Below are 22,154 nucleotides of genomic sequence, written 5' to 3'. Positions count from 1 at the left end.
TGCTTATGTAGGTAGATAGAATATATTTCTGCCTAAATCTCAATAACTAGCATTAGCTCATATGGGGCCTAGCAATGCCAACATTACATTTTGTAGCCTTTACAATGGAAGGTAGGGAGAAAGGAAGCTGGAATGGATGCCAAAGCCATCAACATTTTTTCGATTTATGACTTTTGGGCTTAATGTCCTCCTCTACACTAAGACTGAAATTGCACCTTTTTTTTTTGGTAGCTTTTTATTATAAAAACATTCTTCAAATACACAAAAGTAGAATAGTCAACATTCATGTAACTATCACACAGCTTAAATTATTAGCAGTCTATATATATGTAGCAAGAGTTTCATCTATCCCATGCCTAATTATGTTTCTGAAGTTTTCTAAGAAAAATCTCAAGTATCATACCATTTCACTCATTAATACTTTAATATATTTCTCTAACGGACAAGGACATTTCATTGACTTGTAATATATACATTAAAGTATATGGCTCAGCCAGATGCATGTAATCCTAGCACTTTGGGAGGCCTAGGTGGGAGGATCCCTTGAATTCCAGGAGTTTGAGGCTACAGTGAGCCATGACTGTACCACTGCATTCCAGCCTGGTTAAGAGTAAGACCCTGTCTAAAAATATACATATTGCTCAAATAATTTTCACAAAACCACATCCCACATTAGGAAATAGAATATTACCAACACTCTAGAAGCCCCCTTTTAATCTTCTCTAAGTCACTACTCAAAGTTTACCACTATCTTGACTTATATATGTAAAGTTTGCATTACAAACTTTACATATATAAATGGTATCACATTGTTTGGTGTTTGGCTCACTTTACTAAACATTATGTTTGTCAAATTTATCCATACTGTCCTGTGTAGTAGTAGCTTGTTCATATATGTCACATTTACTATAGTATGTAGATTATTTACATGCTATGAATACTCTCTAGAGTATTTCGTTGTGTGAATATACCATAAATTTTAACTATACTGTTGATGGGTATTCGGGTTGTTTTCCATTTTTGGCTATTGAAAATAGTGCTGCTGTGCTCATTCTTATACAAGTCTTTTGCTGCACATATGTCTGCATTTCTGTCGTGGGAATTGCATCACCAGATCATGGGTATGCCTGTATTCAGTGTTAGTAGATTCTTTCAGTTTTCTAAAATGATTATAGCAAATTACATTCCCACTAATAATGTATGTGAGTTAACAATTGTCCCACATCATTATCAACACTTAGCATTGTCAGCTGAGAAATGGCCTCCAAGGAGATCATCATGTAGAAAATGTATTAGGAGTTGCTCTTGGGATTAACACCTGTGGAAGCGATAGGGCAGAGGCAAAATTAGACAGAGGCAGAAGTTGGGCTGTGATGCAGTTTCAACTAATGCTTCAGCTGACCCCATAGAAAACCCCCTTTTTTGTTGTTGTTTTGTTTTTTGAGACAGGGTCTCACTCTGTCATCTAGGCTAGAGTGCAGTGATAGAATCACTTCCCAAGAGCCCATGCTTTTAAAATGTTTCATAGCCTGCACTCTGTTACAATGGTATATTGTTTATTTATTATTATTAATATTTTTTGAGAGGGAGTCTTTCTGTATCACCCAGGCTGAAGTGCAGTGGCATGATCTTGGCTCACTGTAACCTTGGCTTCCTGGGTTCAAGCAATTTTTCTGCCTCAGCCTCCTGAGTAGCTGAGATTACAGGCACCCACTACCATGACTGGCTAATTTTTGTATTTAATAGAGATGAGGTTTCACTATGTTGCCAGACTAGTCTTGAACTCCTGACCTCAAATGATCTGCCTATCTTGGCCTCCCAAAGCACTGGGATTACAGGTGTGAGCCACCACACCCGGCCATGGTACACTGTTTGTATCTAACATATTAGCACTAGATGCTGATGATGAAAGCTGGCTGAAGTCAATCAGCTGAGTCATTTTAACTCCACTCCTGGTTTTTTAGTGCCTCTTCAGTGGTAGATGGTGCTTGCTGGTAGGCATTACCATGTGATCTTCATGCCCACTTTGTACCTATTCCCATATAGCCCTCCTTCCCCAGACCTTCTTGTTCCTGATCTGCCAAGCTTTCCTTTTCCAGGCCCTGAGCAGCTTGGTTTTAGAAATCAGATAATCCATTTTTTGCTAGAATGGTTTAAATAAAATTTATACTTGAAAGAAGAAATGGGTCTGAGTTGCTGTGAGACACTAACAAAGCTTGTATTAAAACTCTCCATAATATATTTGACTTTTAAAAAAGCCGGGCTATACTACAGAGAACATTTTCAAAAGAAACAGCCAAATTAAAATTATAGAATGTTTTTTGCTCTTTAGATTCATGTTTTAATATTCACACTTAACTATCTTTTCAGCTAAAGCCCTTAGACAACTGGCAATAGCAATTTTCACTGTCTAGGACATGGTTTCTCCAACTTGATGTGCATGAGAAGCTCCTGGAGCTCTTTGTTGAAATGCAGATTAAGATTCAGTATCTCTGGGCTGAAGTCCAAGACTGTGCATTTCTGTTGGGTTGGTGCAAAAGTAATTGTGACTTTTGCCATCAAAAGTAATGGCAAAAACTGCAATTTTGCACCAACCTCATAACAAGCTCCCAGGTGATGCTAATGTAGCTGGCCTGTGGACTGCACTTTGAATGACCAAGTTCTGTGGCTTCTTGACCTTCCCAGCAACGTGAAATTCACCTTACAACAAATTCTAACCTGCTTTGGTCCTTTGGGCTAAAACCAATCCAAACTTTAAGATGTTCAAATTGGGGTGGTTAACTGATCGCATTACATGTTCTGCCCTGCAAATTAGAATGGGGACTTAAAAGAAATAAAAAATTAAACTATAGTTAAGTATATATTTTAAAAACAGTTGAAAATTTGACCCACACTCTCCATACTCATTCAAACTCTCTATGTCCTTTGATTTAAGCAGTATTCTTGTTATACCTTAACCTCTTCTTAATGAATAGATTTAAAAAGATGTTCGATGGAAATGATGTGTTGAACAACTTATCTATTGACATAGCAAATAAGTAGAATTATTTTAGAAAACTAGTAATCTGTATCAAGATGTTGTTTTTTCATACCAGAATTGTTTTAATGTTTGTTTTACCCCACATTCTCATTCTTGATAATTTATTATACAAAATTACAATATTTGCTGAGCATTGCCACATGCTCTTCACTGTAATGGATTGTAGATTAACTAGCAGTAAGGAGAAAAGCACTTTCCATGAAGATATTTCAGTATGAACTAAAATGAAAAACATAGGAAACTAAATCTTCAACAACTGGGTAAATTTTTATATAACAACTCAAAGGAATAGTTCAAAACATTAAAAATGTATCAATTATAAAATTATGTGTTAAATGAATGCAAATAAAAAAACTGTAGAAGGAAAAATAAAATAAAAGTTAAAGAGGTGGAGTTTTAAATAATGCTGAGAAATGCTGAGTGTGTGATTGCTGAGGAATGCTGGGCGTATGATAAAATATATTTTTTGCTGAGAACAATGGCAAGGAAAATCTGCCCCCCTTCTCCACAAGTGGAAAACTGCTTGGGGCATTCTAAAATGGAAAAACAGTGTATGTATATCACATACCAGTTAAAACAATTATTTAAGCACAGGATGTGACCCTGCCCCCGTGGCTCCCTCGTGGAGAATACTTTCTAGTTTGTCCTTGATCAGTGGTAAGCAGGCACCAGCTGCCTACCTAGTTTATCTTTGTTCAGTGAGAAAACACAGAACACCTGTTAATAATAACCACCTGTTCTGAGAGAGTAAAGATGTGAGTCAGAGTCTGCTTGAGGCCCTCAGCCAGGGAGGCTGTTGGTCCCAGATAGTCCCACTTTGCTGTTCTATCTGGGTGTCTGCTTAATGTCTTCAGCATCGCCTGGGTGGGGGTCTCTATGGCTGAGTTAGTCTTGGTAAAATAAAATGTTGCCTTAAAAGTTATTTGAAAAACTACACACACACACACACACACACACGTGTGTAGAAGGATCAGATAATACAAGGTTTCATTTCATTTCTTTGGCTGTTGGGGCAACTTTTAAAAAGCCTTCTCTTACACCAACAAAAATATTCTCGTCCTTTTCTGCTTTCATAAGCTGCCTCTTCCTGTCTGTGAATGCAGGTAGGAGATTTTGAAGTGGCAATCTGGGGCTTTCCTATGGTTTACAGTGAAGATAATAACTCAGTTTCATTAAGAGGCTGGCAAATATTTTGCAGATATTTTACAAATTGTATCAGCCATACAATGCCATAGATTCTATAAGGCTAAAAGCCAGGCAGCAAGGTATTTGTCTTTCGGCTATTTTTTTGCTTAGAAGTTATTAGTGTTTGGTCTTAATTTTCTTATATCGTAAACTTTTTGGATACTATTTAGTTGTAAATATCAGATTGTTTATATTTGAGTTTATTCAACATTGGAATCCCTAAGGAATTCTTGAAGTTTGGTAAATTCTGAGATACAAAGGCATGATTCAGGGAGGGGGGTTTAGAGTGGTGAGTACCCTTTGCAGGAGGATAATGGTAAGCAAAACCTACTCTTAAAAGTTGTGTGTAGGAGTTGACCACAGTAGCGGATGGGTGGTGAATGGTCTCAGGGTGGGAGTGGAGAGTGGAGAAGGAAACGGGGCTCTGGGGCATAAAATGATGGGCTGTATACCAGTACCTCATTCTTGCTTTTACAGGGGAGGGAAAGACTTTTCCTCTACACTCCTAGGTTTAAAATTTCAGTCTATGAAACAAATTGACAATACACAGAAGAACAGGAGAAAGGGTATACAAATTTGTTGCATGCATGGGGCATCACAAGAGAATAAAACTGAATACCCAAAAAAGTGGTTAGATTTGGGAGCTTATATTGTCTTTGTAGGGGAAAGAGGAAGAGGGATATGGACAACTTAAGGGAGAGTAAATAATTTTGGGGAAAGAATGAGCCCTTAGGGAGATGGAATAGTTTGTAGCAAACTATGACATTCTGTTACAGATGAAATAGAAGTGCTATCCACTTCTAGTCTTCCGTCCTATCGTAACAGTCAATCTTCCCTGGTTGATTAACCTCCCAGGGAGGGGATTAATGACAACAGAGTGCCTTTTGGAGGATCTGTCTTTAGGCAGGTAAGGAAGAGTTCAGAGAAAGCCTTTCCCTGCATTTGCTGTTTTTCAAGTGTCTTCAGCTTAAAATAATCAGTAAACCAAAGTGGCATATTTTGGGGACGCATGTTCCAAATGCCTTTGCTTTTATTTTTCTGAGTTTTGGAAATATTCTTCCTTTTCTTGGGTACACTGTCCTCACCAAGAAGACAGAACAAACAAACAACTTTTATGCAATGAGATAGACACTGTGACTGTGCTAGGCCTGCCGCCATTTTTGGCATCCTGCAAAAATCCTAAGGAGAAACCTGGGATTATTTTTTTTTATGGAGTTCTGCTCTTGTTGCCCAGGCTGGAGGGCAATGAAGGCATGATCTTATCTCACTGCAACCTCTGTCTCCCAAGTTCAAGCAATTCTCCTGCTGCAGCTTCCCAAGTAGCAGGGACTACAGGCTTTTGCCATCATGCCTAGTAATTTTTGTATTTTTAGTAGAGATGAGGATTTCTCCCTGTTGGTCAGGTTGATGTTGAACTCCTGACCTCAAGTGATCCACCTGCCTGGCCTCCCACAGTGCTGGGATTACAGGTGTGAGCCACTGTACCGTGTCCAGCCAGGAAATCAGGAACAAGGCTCAAGAATGCTGCCCTGAAAATGATCAGTTGTGGGTTCTTTTATTTTTTGGGTTTTTTTTTTTTTTTGAAACAGAGTCTTGCTCTGTCACTAGGCTAGAGTATAGTGGTGCGATCTCGGTTCACCACAACCTCCATCTCCTGGGTTCAAGCGATCCTCAGCCTCCCGAGTAGCTGGGAACTACAGGTGCACACCACTACACCCAACTAATTTTTGTATTTTTAGTAGAGACAGGGTTTCACCGTTTTGGCCAGGATGGTCTCAATCTCCTGATGTCGTGATCTGCCTGCCTTGGCCTCCCAGAGTGCTGGGATTACAGGCTTGAGCCACCGCACCTGGCCAAAAATGATCAGTTTTTAATTCTCCTCAAATTCTTTTACCTGCCTGTCTTGCTAGGGGCCTGGAGAATACATAAAGTTACACAGAACTAGAAGGATGGAGTAAGTTATACGCCTGTCATGGGAGATTTCCTGAAGGTTGCTATGAATTAGCTAATTTGTGAAACATTGTGGCTAACTGCTGAAAAGAGGTTGCTCTTGTAATCAGAGTTATGGCTATGCCAATTCCTTGTGGGACCATTCATATGGATGAGTTTGGCTCTCTTGTTCTACATCAGTGCCTCCTGGTTTGCCCTCCTCTTTACACTCTTGACACACAGGTGAGGGCAGGTGGGGTTGTGCTTTCATTAATTTTGTATGGGAGAAAGTGGTTGTTTAGTGACCTTGGAAAAGCCCAATGCTGATGTTTTACAGCAGGTGGCAGCCTTTCCCTGGGAGAGAAGAGAGAGCTAGTCTGATTCAATGCAAAATTGTTTTGGGTTTTATTGCTTTTGCTTGCTAGAAGTGTCAAGTGACCATCTGACCCTGAAGTTGAAATTGGCTTTATCACAGAGGGAAGAGAAGGAGAGACCCTAAACCCTGGAAAGGGACTATAAACTCATTTCTGGGGCTCAATCCCACAACTGTGGCCTCTGAGGAATTCAGTGGCTAGCATCAGAGAGTCTGGTCGAGTTCAGACGCCACATGGCATCTCTGAGCAAGGGCCCACAGGGAGACACGAACTACCCCAAAGGCAGAATTGGAGCAGATCAAGAATTATCCTGCTGAATTTGTGAAGGAGGGTATTTGGTAATAGAAGTACCCCCTTTCCATTCCAGATGTGTAAAGCAGCCTTTTAAACTAAACTACCAAATGATTTTCTTAAGGTTATTAAGTTATTTGCATTCAAATTTGCAAAGTGCTTAATAGAAGAAAAGGCAGACTTGGTGGAAAAGCTTGAGGCTGGAAATATATTCCGTTTGTTTCTGATTTCTTTTTTGTCCTTTTTTTTTAAGACAAGATCTTACTCTGTCACCCAAGCTGGAGTGCAGTAGTGCAATCTTGGCTCACTGCAACCTCTCCCTACCGGGTTCAAGAAATTCTCATGCCTCTGCCTCTCTAGTAACTGGGACCACAGGTGCCCACCACCATACCCATAATGGTTTTTTGTATTTTTATTAGAGACGGGGTTTCACCATGTTGGCCAGGCTGGTCTTGAACTCCTGACCTTAAGTGATCTGCCCACCTTGGCCTCCCAAAGTGCTGGGATTACAGGTACGAGCCACTGTGCCAGGCCTATTTCTGATTTCTTAATGGTAGGATTGTATGTATCATTTATAGACAAAGTGCTGTGTAGAAAATATGATTCAAGGGCCGGGCGTGGTGGCTCAAGCCTGTAATCCCAGCACTTTGGGAGGCCGAGGCGGGTGGATCACGAGGTCGAGAGATCAAGACCATCCTGGTCAACATGGTGAAACCCCGTCTCTACTAAAAACACAAAAATTAGCTGGGTGTGGTGGCACATGCCTGTAGTTCCAGCTACTCGGGAGGCTGAGGCAGGAGAATTGCTTGAACCCAGGAGGCGGAGGTTTCAGTGAGCCGAGATTGTACCACTGTACTCCAGCCTGGTGCCTGGTGATGGACCAAGACTCTGTCTCAAAAAAAAAAAAAAAAAAAAAAGAAAACATGATTCAAAACTTAGTAGAATTGAGGAGACATTGACAAAAGTCCCTATTGATGAAGCTCCTTTGTGCCTAAAGGAAATAGGGGTGATTAGACGGGGATAGGAGCACTCAGAAATCAGGGGACCAGCTGGCACTATTGAAATTTGCTAAAATTGAAACTAAAAATTCAGTTCCTAAGCTGCACTAGCCACATTTCCAGAGCTCAATAGCCACATGTGACTAGTGGCTACCATATTGGACAGCGCAGAAAACTGACCATTTTTATCATCACACAAACTTCTACCAGATAGCACTGCACTAGAAGAAAAAACCAGGGTGCGTGGCCAAGTGAAAATGAGGGTAGTTAAGAACAAACGAACTGGGTGTGGTGGCTCACGCCAGTAATCCCACCACTTTGGGAGGCCAAGGCTGGTGGATCACCTGAGGTTGGGAGTTCGAGACCAGCCCGATTAACATGGAGAAACACTGTCTCTACTAAAAAAAAAAAAAAAAAAAAAAATACAAAATTAGCTGGGCGTGGTGGCACATGCCTGTAATCCCAGCTACTCGGGAAGCTGAGGAAGGAGAATCGCTTGAACCCAGGAGATGGAGGTTATGGTGAGCCGAGATGGTACCATTGCACTCCAGCCTGGGCAACAAGAGCGAAAATCCATATTTAAAAAAAAGCAAAAAAATGCCTGTAAGCCCAGCACTTTGGGAGGCCGAGGTGGCTAGATCACAAGGTCAAGAGATCAAGACCATCCTGGCCAACATAGTGAAACCCCATCTCTACTAAAATACAAAAATTAGCTGGGTGTGGTGGCGCATGCCTGTAGTCCCAGCTACTCGGGAGGCTGAGGCAGGAGAATTGCTTGAGCCTGGGAGGCAGAGGTTGCAGTGAGCTGAGATTGCACCACTGCACTTCAGCCTGGCACCTCCTGACAGAGCGAGACTCTGTCTCACAAAAAAAGAAAACAAACCCTCTGTGATACTAATTACTGAAATACTAATTCCTAAGTGTGGCAGGAGTTTTAAATAGAGTATCTCATATAATCCTCATATTAATCCACAACCACAATAATGCTGCTGACATTTGTTGAAACCTTTTTAGTACTGCAGGCCAGGCACTAAAACTTCTGTTGTAATCACTGTTGGGGCTCAGAAAACAATACCCTAAAACAAAGGCCTCAGAAAGCAACCTCAGAAACAAAAGTTTTTCATTGATCATCTCATGCCCTCCTCTCAATCCATTCTCCACCGAGGCCAGCCACAGAAACTAGAATCCCTCTTCTCCAAGGTGGGTCATAGATACCAGAACCCCTTTCCCCAAAGCTAGTCATAAAGCCTACAATTTTACTCTAACTTTCCCTCAACCTTTTGTGTAAAAACTGGCCATGAAGAAATTATCTGACCTACCTTATTTGACTGTAGGACATAAGATCCTGGTTCCAGAGAGGGTCCTGTCCCACACCCAGAAGGAAGGAATGCATGCTCAGAGAGACCAAGAAGAATCTAGACAGACAGGCCTTGCTGGGTTCCCCCACGCAGGTCATTAGCTTTAGAGCTTAACCTTTTTGTCCAGTCATATTCCTACACTGCTGGACATACTTTATTGAACCTAAGTATAAAAATGACAATTTCCCTTGTGTGTTTGGGTCTTCATTCTGAAGGTTCCTGTGTATTCCTGTTAAATACAATTGAATGTATTTTCTCCAATTAATCTGCCTTTTTTTGAGTTGGTTTTTCAGTAAACCTTCAGAAGGCCAAGGGGAAAGCTCTCCCTTGGCTCCTGCATAACTTGCTGGTCTTTGCAAGAACCTAGTCACGTCGGTACTATTATTGTTCCTATTTAACAAATGAGGAAACTAGTAGAGAGGGACTTTAGTAACTTATCCAAGGTTACCTGGCTTGTAAGGAATAACTGGGACCGAAACCCACGTCTTTCTGGGTTGTAATAATTAGAGAGAAGGCAAGCAAGGAAAATGCCTAGCGCTCTCTGTATGTGAGTCAAATTGGCTTTTAAGCCACTTTCCCCTAGACAAGCCCACCTCTTAGATTTTCTGTCACAGTATTGTCTTTCTGGCTGAAGAAGAAGGCATGATGCCAACTCTGAGAGAGTAACAATGACCCCCTGTTAGTCAGGATGTGAGCCACTTCCTTCCCCCAGAGCAGAGTCTGCTGCTGCACAAGGGAAGTTGGTTTCTCAGAAGCTCACCTTTGTAGAAGCAAGTCAGTTTGGGTGAAATTTTTGAAGTAAAATATTCTTGTTTAAGATGAAAATGAAGACTAGAAGTATATATGGGAGATGCTGTTTTCTCTAGGTGGTGAGATCAAGAAAAACTATTTTTCTGTAATTTTTCTACATGACTATATCTAAAAATTTTTTTAAAAAATCGAAGCCAGATACTTCATGGGAAAAATTGTGCATTGGCTTTTGTTAATAGGCTTTTGATAAGATAATAACTACTTTAGTACTAATAGCCAATAAAAATGCTTTTGTTGAGTGCTAAATACTTTAAACAATAGCAGGGGAAGTGTGAAATTTAATTATAAGGTTATAAAGGGCACTAAACAATGTCCAGGTACTCAGTGCTTCTCTGTAGATGGGGGCCCACTTGTTTTGTGTTCATGACCCTGTCTTTCTGTCTTTCCTTCTTCTTTCCTTCTTTCCTTTTTTGCTTCTTTCTCTCTTTCTCTCTCTCTTTCTTTCTTTCCTTCTCTTTCTTTTTTGAAATGGAGTCTCACTCTTGTTGCCCAGGCAGCAGTGTAATGGCACGATCTCGGATCACCGCAACCTTTGCCTCCTGGGTTCTAGCAAGTCTTCTGCCTCAGCCTCCTAAGTAGCTGGGATTATAGGCATGCACCACCATACGTGGCTAATTTGGTATTTTCAGTAGAGACAGGGTTTCTACCTGTTGGTCAGGCTCTTCTGGAACTGCTGACTTCATGTGACCTCGGCCTCCCAAAGTGCTGTGATTATGGGCATGAGCCACTGAGCCCCACCACGGCCCAGTCTTAAGTCACACAGTTCAAGGTGAGGCACAGGCTGGTAGATAAAAAAACAGGCAAAATCTGTGAATCCCAGGATTGCTTTTATCACCAATTAGCAACAAATGGTCTATGAAAACTAAGAAACTTGGCATGGGGAAAGAGAGAGGTGATCTTTTCTCTTTTTTTTTTTTTTTTTTTTGAGACGGAGTTTCGCTCTTGTTACCCAGGCTGGAGTGCAATGGCGCGATCTCGGCTCACTGCAACCTCCGCCTCCTGGGTTCGGGCAAGTCTCCTGCCTCAGCCTCCTGAGTAGCTGGGATTACAGGCACGCGCCACCATGCCCAGCTAATTTTTTGTAATTTTAGTAGAGACGGGGTTTCACCACGTTGACCAGGATGGTCTCGATCTCTTGACCTCGTGATCTACCCGCCTCGGTCTCCCAAAGTGCTGGGATTACAGGCATGAGCCACTGCACCTGGCCTGAGAGGTGATCTTTTCAAGCTACAGTACATGTTTGTTCTTCCCAGGGGAGACTCATTAAGTAGAAGCCATGTTACTGAGAATTTGCAAATGTAAACAGTATGGAAGCAGACTAAAAGAGGCTGAGAACTGGTCAGTGCTTGCTAAGGTTATTTTTTCCTACAAAATTCTAAGATTTTGTGATCGTAGTATATCTTTATATGCTTTTGAAAAGTTATGTATTCTTAAGTGTCGATACATTTTAAAGCTAGTTTTCTTTAGTTAAATGATTTAGACTTTAGTTAAATCTGTAGGCGAGTCTACTATAAAATGCTAGTCAAATGAAATGGTAGTGAAAAACATTTTCAAATACCTAAGTATTCAGAGTGAGTATGGTTTATAGGATCACTCACTTTAATGGCCAAATAAAGGAATTTTAAGTACAAAAGATAACTCAGAGAAAGAATCAAGTGATAAAACAGCACCAAGGAATCAAGAAGATATCCTCCACCTTCCTCACTTCCCCATCTCTCAGGGTTCCGTGTAAAACCAATCCCTGCTTACCTCGGAATATAATTTAAGTGAGGTGGCTATAATATTAAAGCTAAGGAGAACGAAAAACATGTGAATTCCCGGCAGTTATCTGTCTAGGCAGACAGTTGGAGACAAGAAAGAATGAACTGAAAAAGGGCAACAGACTCATGCCACAGGTGGTGCATGCAGCTGCGAGGACTTGGGTCAGCCAAGCCCTTCTCAGAAACACAGAGAAATATTCAGCCTTGTTCACTCTCATTCCCTGCAAGAGGATGGACCTGGCAGCCTTAAAAAGGAAGAATTCTGGAATCAAACCAGGCTCTTTTGTGTTTCCTGTTTGGCTGAAAGCAATTTGAACAAAATCCTAAAACCAACTCACTTAAAAAATTTTATGTATATATACATTTTATATCGGCCGATTATGCCAAATAATCTGCCTTGACCAACTACATTGTCTTTGCAGATGACTTGGAGCTACCTGTCTGTTATCTATTTTCTGCACTTCACTGTTAGATAACTTTTCTTTTTGTTTGTTGGAAATAACCACGCTAGGGTTACTGATCTGACACTGCAATATGTTTATTCTTGGTCTTACACTGTACTTCTAGTTTCATAAATAAGGCTGTATTTAGGCTTCGGTTTATAGAATTCAGTTTACAAGTGTATCCTTCACTGTTTTATTTCTACCCTCTGGCTTCTCATGGATGTGTGCTTTACTCAAGGGTCCCCAGAGAGCTGGAAGAACCAGCTAGAGGGATGATCCTTGAGTTGCTGGTTGCAAAGATATTTACATGGATTATCGCAAACATCAGATATTGCATCTCATTTATGGGATGAAAAAGCTTCAAGAAAGGAAGATAGGATTTAGAGCTTTCATTTTTTCTTCTTTTGGACTTTAAGTGCAAAGATTTGAGTTAATCACCCTCCTCAGATCACTGTATGTGATCATCCATGACAGGCCTTTTCTTGTTTTATTTTACTTCATTGTTTTCCTCCTTGATTGCCAGCATTGGCAGTGACTCTGATGTATTTAATAAGTGTTTGGATATGCGTGTATCCCCCGGTTGTTTTTTCTATAATGCTGTTTTATGAATATATGTGTTAAATCTATAATGTTCAATGGCTCTCATTCTGTTTCTTGCTTTCTGATGCAATGCTGTTTTTAAGCCCTATTCATGTTCCATGTTCCTTTATGCACATCTAGTGCATTTCTTCTAACTGCTGCGTGAGATTCCATATTACGTGTCATGATCATCTGATGCTCTTAACGTATCTGTGGCCCTAGTGATGGACCCACAGACTGCCCTGAACTTTTTTGTATCACAGACAGCCCTGCAATAGATATCTTTGTATGTATTTCTTCATGAGCCTGTGTGGAGAGGGATTCCTGGATTGTAGGCTGCCTATGAGCATGCATGTGCGTGCGCACACACACAATGAGATACTGCCGCAGTGCTGTCTAGGATACCTATATCTGTGTACAGTCCTGGAAGCAGCACATTAGAGTTTTTGTTTCCCACACCTTTGCCAAGATTGCCAAGACTTCCCAACTTTCTAATTTTTATAAATTTATTGGGTGTAAGGTGGTATCTCAAATAGTTTTAATTTCTATTCTTCTGTTCACTAGTGACACTGAACTTCTCTTCAATCCTCCACTTCTGAGAATTGGCTATTCACACTTTTTGTCAATGTCTCTCTTGGGTACTTTATCTGGTTTATAAGAGTTCCTTATACAGTCATCCACCCTTATCCAAGGCTTTGCTTTCTGAGTTTTGTTACCCACTGCCTTTAGTCCAAAAATATTAAATGCAAAATTCCAGAAATAATTCATAAGTTTTAAATTGCATGCTGTTTGTTCTGACTAGTGTGATGAAATCTTGTGGTATCTTGCGCCATCCTGCCCAAGGCCCATATCATTCCTTTGTCCAGCATGTATGCACATGCTACCCACCCCGTAGTCACTTAGTAACCCTCCTAGTTCACAGAATGACTTGTGGTATCTCAATGCTTGTGTTCAAATCACTCTTATTTTATTTAATAATGACCACAAAGTGCAAGAGTAGTAATGCTATCATATTATTTTAATTGTTCTGTTGTATGATTATTATCATGAATCTCTTACTGTGCTTAATTTATAAATTAAACTTTATCAGAGGTATGTATGTAAAAGGAAAAAACATAGTATATATAAGGTTTGGTGCTAGCCACAGTTTCGGGCATACAGTTGGTGAGGTTTGGAACGTATCACCTGCAGATAAGGCCTTTTGTATATGCTGGATTTGAATTCCTTGTTGGTATGAAATATCTTCCAAATATTTTCTTTCTGTCTACTCTCGTCTGTGTAAATTTGTTTCTGATGGTCTTCACTGAACAGAAATCCTTAATTTTAGTGCAGTAAGAATTTCAGGTCTTGTGCTTTTTGGGTCAGATTTACAAAATTCTTTCCCATCCCAAAGTCTCAAATATATATAATATATTCTTCTATTAGCTTTATAGCTGTATAACAGGTCATAAGTTACTAAAAAATATATGATGATTTATTGGGTACCCCTAACATTGTGTAACACAGTACTGGCCATATTGTAGGAACTTAACAAATAAATCATATTTCTTATTTTAGGTTCTGGGGTACATGTGCAGGTCATGCAGGGTTGTTGCATAGGTGCATACTGTATCCAGCATTTCTCCCCATTTCTTCCTCCCCACCCTTCTCACCCCACTCTGTCCCTCCCCTACCCCTCCCAACTGCCCCCAGCATGTGATGTGCCTCTCCCTGAGTCCACGTGTTCTCATTGTTCAGCACCTGCCTATGAGTGAGAACACGTGGTGTTTGGTTTTCTGTTCTTGTGTCAGTTGACTGAGAATGATGGTTTCCAGATTCATTGAAGTCCCTACAAAGGACACAAACTCATCGTTTTTTATGGCTGCATAGTATTCCATGGTGTATATGTGCCACATTTTTTTTGTCCAGTCCAGGTGTCCCCAAACTTTTTACACAGGGGGCCAGTTCACTGTCCCTCAGACCATTGGAGGGGCACCACATACTGTGCTCCTCTCACTGACCACCAACGAAAGAGGTGCCCCTTCCTGAAGTGCGGCGGGGGGGCCGGATAAATGGCCTCGGGGGCCGCATGCAGCCTGCAGGCTGTAGTTTGGGGACGCCTGGTCTAGTCTGTCTACAATGATCTGATCTTTGACAAACCTGACAAAAACAAGCAGTGGGGAAAGGACTCCATGTTTAATAAATGGTGTTGGGAAAACCAGCTAGCAATGTGCAGAAAGCAGAAGCTGGACCGTTTCCTGTCACCTTACACTAAAATTAACTCCAGATGGATTAAAGATTTAAACATAAAACCTAACACCGTAAAAACACTAGAAGAAAACGTAGGCAAAACCATCCAGGCATAGGCAAGGACTTCATGACTAAAACACCAAAAGCAATGGCAACAAAAGCCAAGATAGACAAACAAATTATATTTCTATCTCTAGCTCTGTATCTCTGGTGAGTGAATTGAATGACCTCTGCTATTGACTGTTTCGTGGCTGAAGAAGGTAGAGAGCCCTTTCTTCTCTGGGCTTTACTAAGCCAGCAGCATGCTATCTCCATGCTATCACCCTAGTCCAAGCCACTGTCATCTCATGCCTAGACTTTATTTTTTAAAACAGAGTCATCCAGGCTGGAGTGCAATGGCGTGGTCTCAGCTCACTGCAACCTGTACCCCCCAGGTTCAAGTGATACTCCTGCCTCAGCCTTCTGAGTAGCTGGGACTACAGGTACGTGCCATCACACCCAGCTAATTTTTGTATTTTTAGTAGAGACAGGGTTTCACTATGTTGACCAGGCTGGTCTTGAACTCCTGACCTTGTGATTTGCCTGCATCGGCCTCCCAAAGTGTTGGAATTACAGGTGTGAACCACCGCGCCTGGCCACCTGGACTTTTATAGTAACCTCCTAACTGGCTTCCTGGCTTGTACTTTCAGCTTTTTCCTGTTTCTTTGCAGCCCTGTTAACAGAGTGGTAGAGCTTAGATTAGTGCTGGCACATAGTAAGTGCCCAATAAATGTTAGTTATGATGATGATGATTATTATTATATTATGGAACTTGACATTTATAAGCATTTAATAAAATAGTTATAAATGAAAAATGTGTTCGGTATCTGTATAGAATGCATCGTACTAGTCAAAAGCTAGTACAGACTAACAACCTATCTTTGGCCATTTATCTGTCATAGTCCCAATGTCATCATTCCAAACATATATTCCCAAGGTGCAAGATGTAAGTACCTGGGGATGTAAGTAGCTGGGGATATAAGTAGCTGGTTATTGAGCTCTACAGGCTATAGAAAATGTCCTAGAATTTTAAAAACTTAAGCCTTTGATTTTTAGCATATTTTCAATTATTATTTGCATTTTTTTCCATAAAAGTCAAGGGCACTGTATCAGTCAAGGTTCAGCCAGAAGACAACCACACAGTAAGTCAAATAGGAAAAATTTTAAGTGTATTAACTAGAAATGGGATTAACTACTAAGGGGTAAAGATAACTCTAAAGAATACAAGAATGGTGGATATGGAGAGCAGATGCTACTTGCCAGACCAGAGTTTCTCAACATATAAAAAGAAATTTGTCCCTCTGAGGAGATATTTTTTGATATTTTTTGCCCCCATCACCACCTGGCCCCCCACCCCCATGAAACCTTAATTCTATAGGTACACCGTTTTACTGTGTGTGTACTGTGGCCCTTTGAAGGAATAACCTAAGATTATATCACACACTCTCCCCCACCAAGAACCAATTTTCACCCCAACTGGGAATGCATGCCCCAGAGCTAATGCTAAGTACCCAAAGAAGGAACAAATTTGGAAGAGCCCCCTCTTCAAGGCTGACTTCAGTGGAATCACTTAACTCAGATGTAGCTATCACCTCCTGGATGGTAAAGAAGTCCACTGAGGTTCTGCAATTCAGTGTCAGGAAGCAAGAAACCATCTTTCAGGTTGTCTTTGAGAGTCCTTGGGCAGTTAAGCACCTCTGGGATTCCTGCACCCACTGGCTGCCAAGTACCCCAAGAGAAGAAAAATCACATGGGAACAAAGAAGAGAGAAGTACTTTCCTCCTGCAGTGCCCCTCCTCCGCCACCCCCAGCCCCTGCACTGACAAAGCTTAACATCCTGCCAGCTGTAAAGGAGAAATGTTTCCAGGGCCCAGCTCCAGCATCACAGAGCAGAGCAGTGCAGGGCAGATTTGGAGCTGAGAGGAAAGAAGTTGATGCATCAGAAGAAATTCTTTTAGATTAAGTGTTCTAATTAATTTCTGTCTAGCCAAAGCTTTATGATGCCAAGGTTTTACCACACTGTGAGGGTGCAGTGCACATTAAAATGCCAAGGAATTTGTAAAAATGCAGGGCATATGGTCAGTAAAGCATTTTTATATGTTGTCATTTATGTGTGAAATTTATGCCTTTGACCCACTGTCAGTGGGATTTACACTGGAGTTTTTTCTTGAGAATGAAAATGAGTGTCTGATTTGTCTATATTCTCCCTCCAAACAATTCAGCCAGAGAATATGCTGACTAGCCAATACTAGTCTTATCTCTTTGACAGTAACATGTCTCAGCATAGTTGAATGGACATTTTAATTTACCAGAAACTCTGTGAGGCTGACAAGTACACCAATTCATTAGAACCTGATTATTCTTGAGTGAAAAGATGAAATTGTATTTCTGAATCACAGAACTGAGGTCTGAACCTCAAAGGAGAGGTATAAGTCACTGTAACAAGGAAGGCTGGTCTGGCCAGTGAGACTTCCTCAACTACCAGATACCACATCACCTAAGGGTAACATCTGCTGCCAAGTGATACAGCAAAGATAGCTCACAGATGCCTTAGAACTTGTTTGAAGTTTACGACAGTGCTAACTTCTCGTGTAAGCCCACAGTGGCATGTCCTATAGATGCCTCAATTTATGCTTCTAGCTTGAATTTTGGTGTGAAATGGCTTGCTAAGATGGAGTATGTGAATTAAGCTCTCTCAGATTCAGTTTCATTGCCTATAAAGTGAGAAACTTGGAAAATATTATGTTGAATAAACACAATTCTCTGACGTAATAAAAAAGCAACTTTAGGTTGGGCACAGTTGCTCACACCTGTAACTCTAGCACTTTGGGAGGCCAAGGTGGGTGGATCACTTGAGTGTAGGAATTCGAGACTAGCCTGGGCAACATGGTGAAAGCTCATCTTTACAAAATATTGCAAAACCTAGCCAGTGTGGTGATGCATGCCTGTAGTCTTATTTACTCAGGAGGCTGAGGTGGGCGGATCACTTAAGCCCAGAGGTCAAGGCTGCAATGAGCCAAGATCATGCCACTGCACTCCAGCCTGGGTAACAGAGTGAAACCCTGTTTCGATTTTTTTTAAAAAGCAACTTTATTTTTGTCCCTATTGTCCCTTTACATATATAAAGCCTGTCCATCTATCTAGCTAGACATCTACATATCTGTTTATCTACAGTTATGTTCTAGTATGAATATTCTGGCAAGCCCTTAAATATTCTGGCTTATAATGATCAGTATCACTATAGACTATCACTTTCAGTTACAAACACAGCCTCGATGCCGAGATTAGAATGTCCAGTATAAGGTATTAATCAATACTCCAAATCTGATTTTAAGGATACATCCTCTTCGCTCTTCCAGCCCAAGACTGCTTCACTCTGAAAGCTTGCAGTGGGAAAGGAAGAGATGTGGATGTCTCTTTCTCAGCGCTTCTTGCAGAGTGAATGGGACTGTCTTTATGCTACTCCAGATTCCTCTCCACCCTTTTCTACCTCCCTCTCTGCCCGAACCATGTGAATATGCTCCATTTCCCTTTGGCTTCCAGTTTGGTTTGGCCAATGGGGAGCTCTGGCAGAAAAGGGAGAAGTGCAAAATCAAAAGTTTTTATTCCCTCGGCTTTTTCCTAGGGAGGTTGACTCTGGCTGTCTGTGTCCCTAGAGTAAAGGTCACTGCTCCTCTCCTCCAAATGACACTCCCTTTCCAGGTTCTGATTATCATTCCCTTAGGGCCTAAGGGTATAAGTCATTCTGAGGTTTTTAACCCCTGGTTTCTAGACTAGCCTTATATTTCCATTACACCCCACCAACTCTCCTGCAAATAGTCTCTGAAAATAAGCTCTCCTTGGCTGGGTGCAGTGGCTTGTGCCTGTAATCCCAGCACTTTGGGAGGCTGAGGAGGGCAGATCACAAGGTCAGGAGATGGAGACCATCCTGGCTAATATGGTGAAACCCTGTCTCTGCTAAAAATACAAAAAATTAGCCGGGCATGGTGACACACTCCTGTAGTCCCAGCTACTCGGGAAGCTGAGGCAGGAGAATCACTTGAACCTGGGAGGTGGAGGTTGCAGTGAGCCTAGATTGTGCCACTGCACTCTAGCCTGGGTAACAGAGCGAGACTCTGTCTCAAAAAAAGAAAAAAGAAAAGCAGTGCTCCTCAAATTATCCTAATTCAAGTATGTCATCTGTTGCCTGTTGGGACCCTCAGTAGAAAAAAATCCATCAAAATTTATATTGCAGAGCAACATTTGAACTTTAAAAAATCCATTTTCTTTGGTTAACTCACATTGCAAAACTTGTAAGATAATTTGCTCCACAATATCATTATCCAAAGGCTCAACAACTACTATACTGTACTGGGTCCATTTGAAAGGTTAAGCAAAGTCAGGGTTGGTACAGCTAGCCTCCCCTGATGCATCTCTTTCTTAATCTTTCAGGACTCACAGGGGGAAACATGGATCTAAATGGTTTCAGTGTCTTCATGAATTGATCTAATATGTTGCCGAGAATAGACACATTTTAAAAAAGGACTCCGGCATAAAAAGAGACCTAATGGTAGAAATTGTGAACAGACACTATGATACCAGGGATGGAGAAGGATTTTTTTTTATTTTTTTGAGACGGAGTTTCGCTCTTGTTACCCAGGCTGGAGTGCAATGGCGCGATCTCAGCTCACCGCAACCTCCGCCTCCTGGGTTCAGGCAATTCTCCTGCCTCAGCCTCCTGAGTAGCTGGGATTACATTGCACGCACCACCATGCCCAGCTAATTTTTTGTATTTTTAGTAGAGATGAGGTTTCACCATGTTGACCAGGATGGTCTCGATCTCTTGACCTCGCCTTGGCTTCCCAAAATGCTGGGATTACAGGCTTGAGTCACCACGCCCAGCTGAGAAGGATGTTTAAACTTGTTTATTCTGATCAAGATGAGGCTTTACTTTTCTGAATCTTTATTCAAAACATGTAACTCAGAGCAGGTTTTTTTTTTTTTTTTTTTTTTTTTTTTTTTTTTTTTTCTGAGACAGGGCCTCATTCTGTTACCCAGGATGGAATGCAGTAATGTGATGATCATAGTTCACATAGTTCCTCCCACCTCAGCCTCCCAGATAGCTGGGACTACAAGTGTGCATCACCACACCTAGCTAATTTTTTGTAGAGATGGGGTTTTGCCATGTTGCTCAGGCTGGTCTTGAACTCCTGGGCTTAAGCAATCTTGTGTCTTTGCCTCCCAGAGTGCTGGGATTACAGCATGAGCCACCATGCCCAACACCCAGGGCAGAATTTTAAAGTCCTTGCTTCAGTGTTTGTGCAGTTGTTCAGGACTTTGCAGTGTATCAGTTATTCAAAATTTTTAAGTACTTATAAATGAGAGCTTAGTTTTCGTCTCAAAAGTCCAAGAAATACTTAGATTGTTGGTGGTTATTTTATAGCATGCCTAAAAAATCCTTCACTTTGCCTCTCTTTTTGCAACTTGCCTCTGATCAGCCCTGCCTCCTCAGCCATACTTCAAATGAAAGAAATCAAGTAAACAACTTTCAGCAATCAGGGGACCCTAAAATAGCAGGTGATCTGCAGCAGGTTAAGCACATGCCAACACACATGCAAATCAGTCAGATTTTGTCCCTGGCAAATAAGGCTAACAATTTCTTATTTTGACTGACTTGATTATTTGAAAAAACTGCTTTTCTGTGACATAAATATAGATGTTCTGTCCTGTTGCCTAGTATCTCATGAGAAAGCCACATTAATCTTATGATTTCCGGATACAGAAATTAATATTCCCTAGCAAAGAAATAAAATGGTATCCACTGGTGCTGTGGAGTTAAACACTGTCTTTCCTCCTTCCTTCCCTTGGTTTCAGTCCACAAATATTTACTGAGTGTTTACGATGTGCCAAGCAACTGTTTGATGCCAGAAAAAGACAAAGCAAGTCCATCCCTGTTTAAGGCGGTTGCATTCTAAGGGAGGGGGGATATGCAATAAACATGTAAACCAACAAATAAATAATACAACTTCAGGAACTAAGGACTATGAAGAAAATAAAACGGGGTGACGTGGTAGATGGTACCTGGGGTGTGGTGTGGCTGCTTGGTGACATCTGAGTTGAGACTTGAAGGCTAGGAGGGAGGCGGCAGTGTGAGAATCTGGTGATGAGCTCTGCTAGCGAAGAAATAGTAAGTGCAAAGGACGTGGGGTAGAAGTGAGCCTTGTATACTGTGTACTTGAGGGCAAGAAGATGGCCAGTGTGGCTAGAGGAGAGTAGTTAGAGGGAAGGCCTGGAAAGAGATGAGGCTGAACGCGAACCAGGATGAAAGAAGCAGAGCCGGATCACAGAGTGATGACAAGCTGGGGGAGGATTTAAAGCAGGGAAGCTGGGAAGTGGTGTGATCTTGTTTCTATTTAATCTGGTTACTTTGTGGAGAATGGATTGTAGGAGGTCAAACGTAGAAGTGGAGAGATCCTGGAGGAGATACGGTAGAAGTCCAGGTGACAGACGCTGGCATCTTGGCCTAGGGTTTCAGCAACAGGCCACTACCAGCTCATGCAGTGCCTTTGTGAGAATTAGAAAGCGGTCCCTCTTTCCTGTTAGATTCCCTGAATTGCAGATGGATTAAATATGGGGTGTGAAGAAAAGAGAAGAATGTAGAAGGACTCAAGTTTGCACCTCAATAATCGGGTGGAGAGTGATGGAATCGGTAGTTGAATTTTGATCGTGTTCACTCGGAGGACCGTGAAGTTTTCCCGTGCAGCGGGTGCACCCGTTCCAATGTGAAAACTCAGTAGCAATTGCCACACTGACGTTGGTTTCCTTTCAGCTGGCTCTGGAAACCTTACGCTGATATAATGGAGATAACCTCTGTGAGATGTTAAATTGGTATATTTGCCTGTCCAGTGAGTCCTTGTCTCCATGGCTTCCCCTGCCCTTGAGTCAATGGCATGCATTGGGAGAAAAAAACCCAGCCAAGATTAGACAAATCATCCCTTAGCTTAGAATTTCAAAATAGGATTAATTTATAGCAAAACAATAGTTTGAAATCAAGTACTTTTGAGTGGCAAAAGCTAGACTTTGTTGAAAAAAAAATGTATTTGTATATACTAGTGAGGCAGAACTTGGAAGAGTGCCCCT

General features: G+C 41.4%; 1 protein-coding gene across 1 annotated transcript in view; it reads right to left on the bottom strand.

Moving 5' to 3' along the window:
- Positions 1–21,937, bottom strand: part of LOC141584052 (uncharacterized) — a 74,272-nt gene extending 52,335 nt beyond the window's left edge. The window contains exon 1 of the mRNA XM_074396817.1: positions 21,693–21,937. Within this exon, the coding sequence (XP_074252918.1) occupies positions 21,693–21,937 (245 nt within the window). The remainder of the gene's footprint in view (positions 1–21,692) is intronic.
- Between the last annotated feature and the right edge of the window lie 217 nt (positions 21,938–22,154).

The sequence above is a fragment of the Saimiri boliviensis genome, chromosome 1 (genome assembly GCF_048565385.1).
Source record: "Saimiri boliviensis isolate mSaiBol1 chromosome 1, mSaiBol1.pri, whole genome shotgun sequence".
NCBI lineage: Eukaryota > Metazoa > Chordata > Mammalia > Primates > Cebidae > Saimiri > Saimiri boliviensis.
The sequence above is the reverse complement of the archived record's forward strand: the minus strand, read 5'-3'. Positions and strand labels throughout refer to the sequence as shown.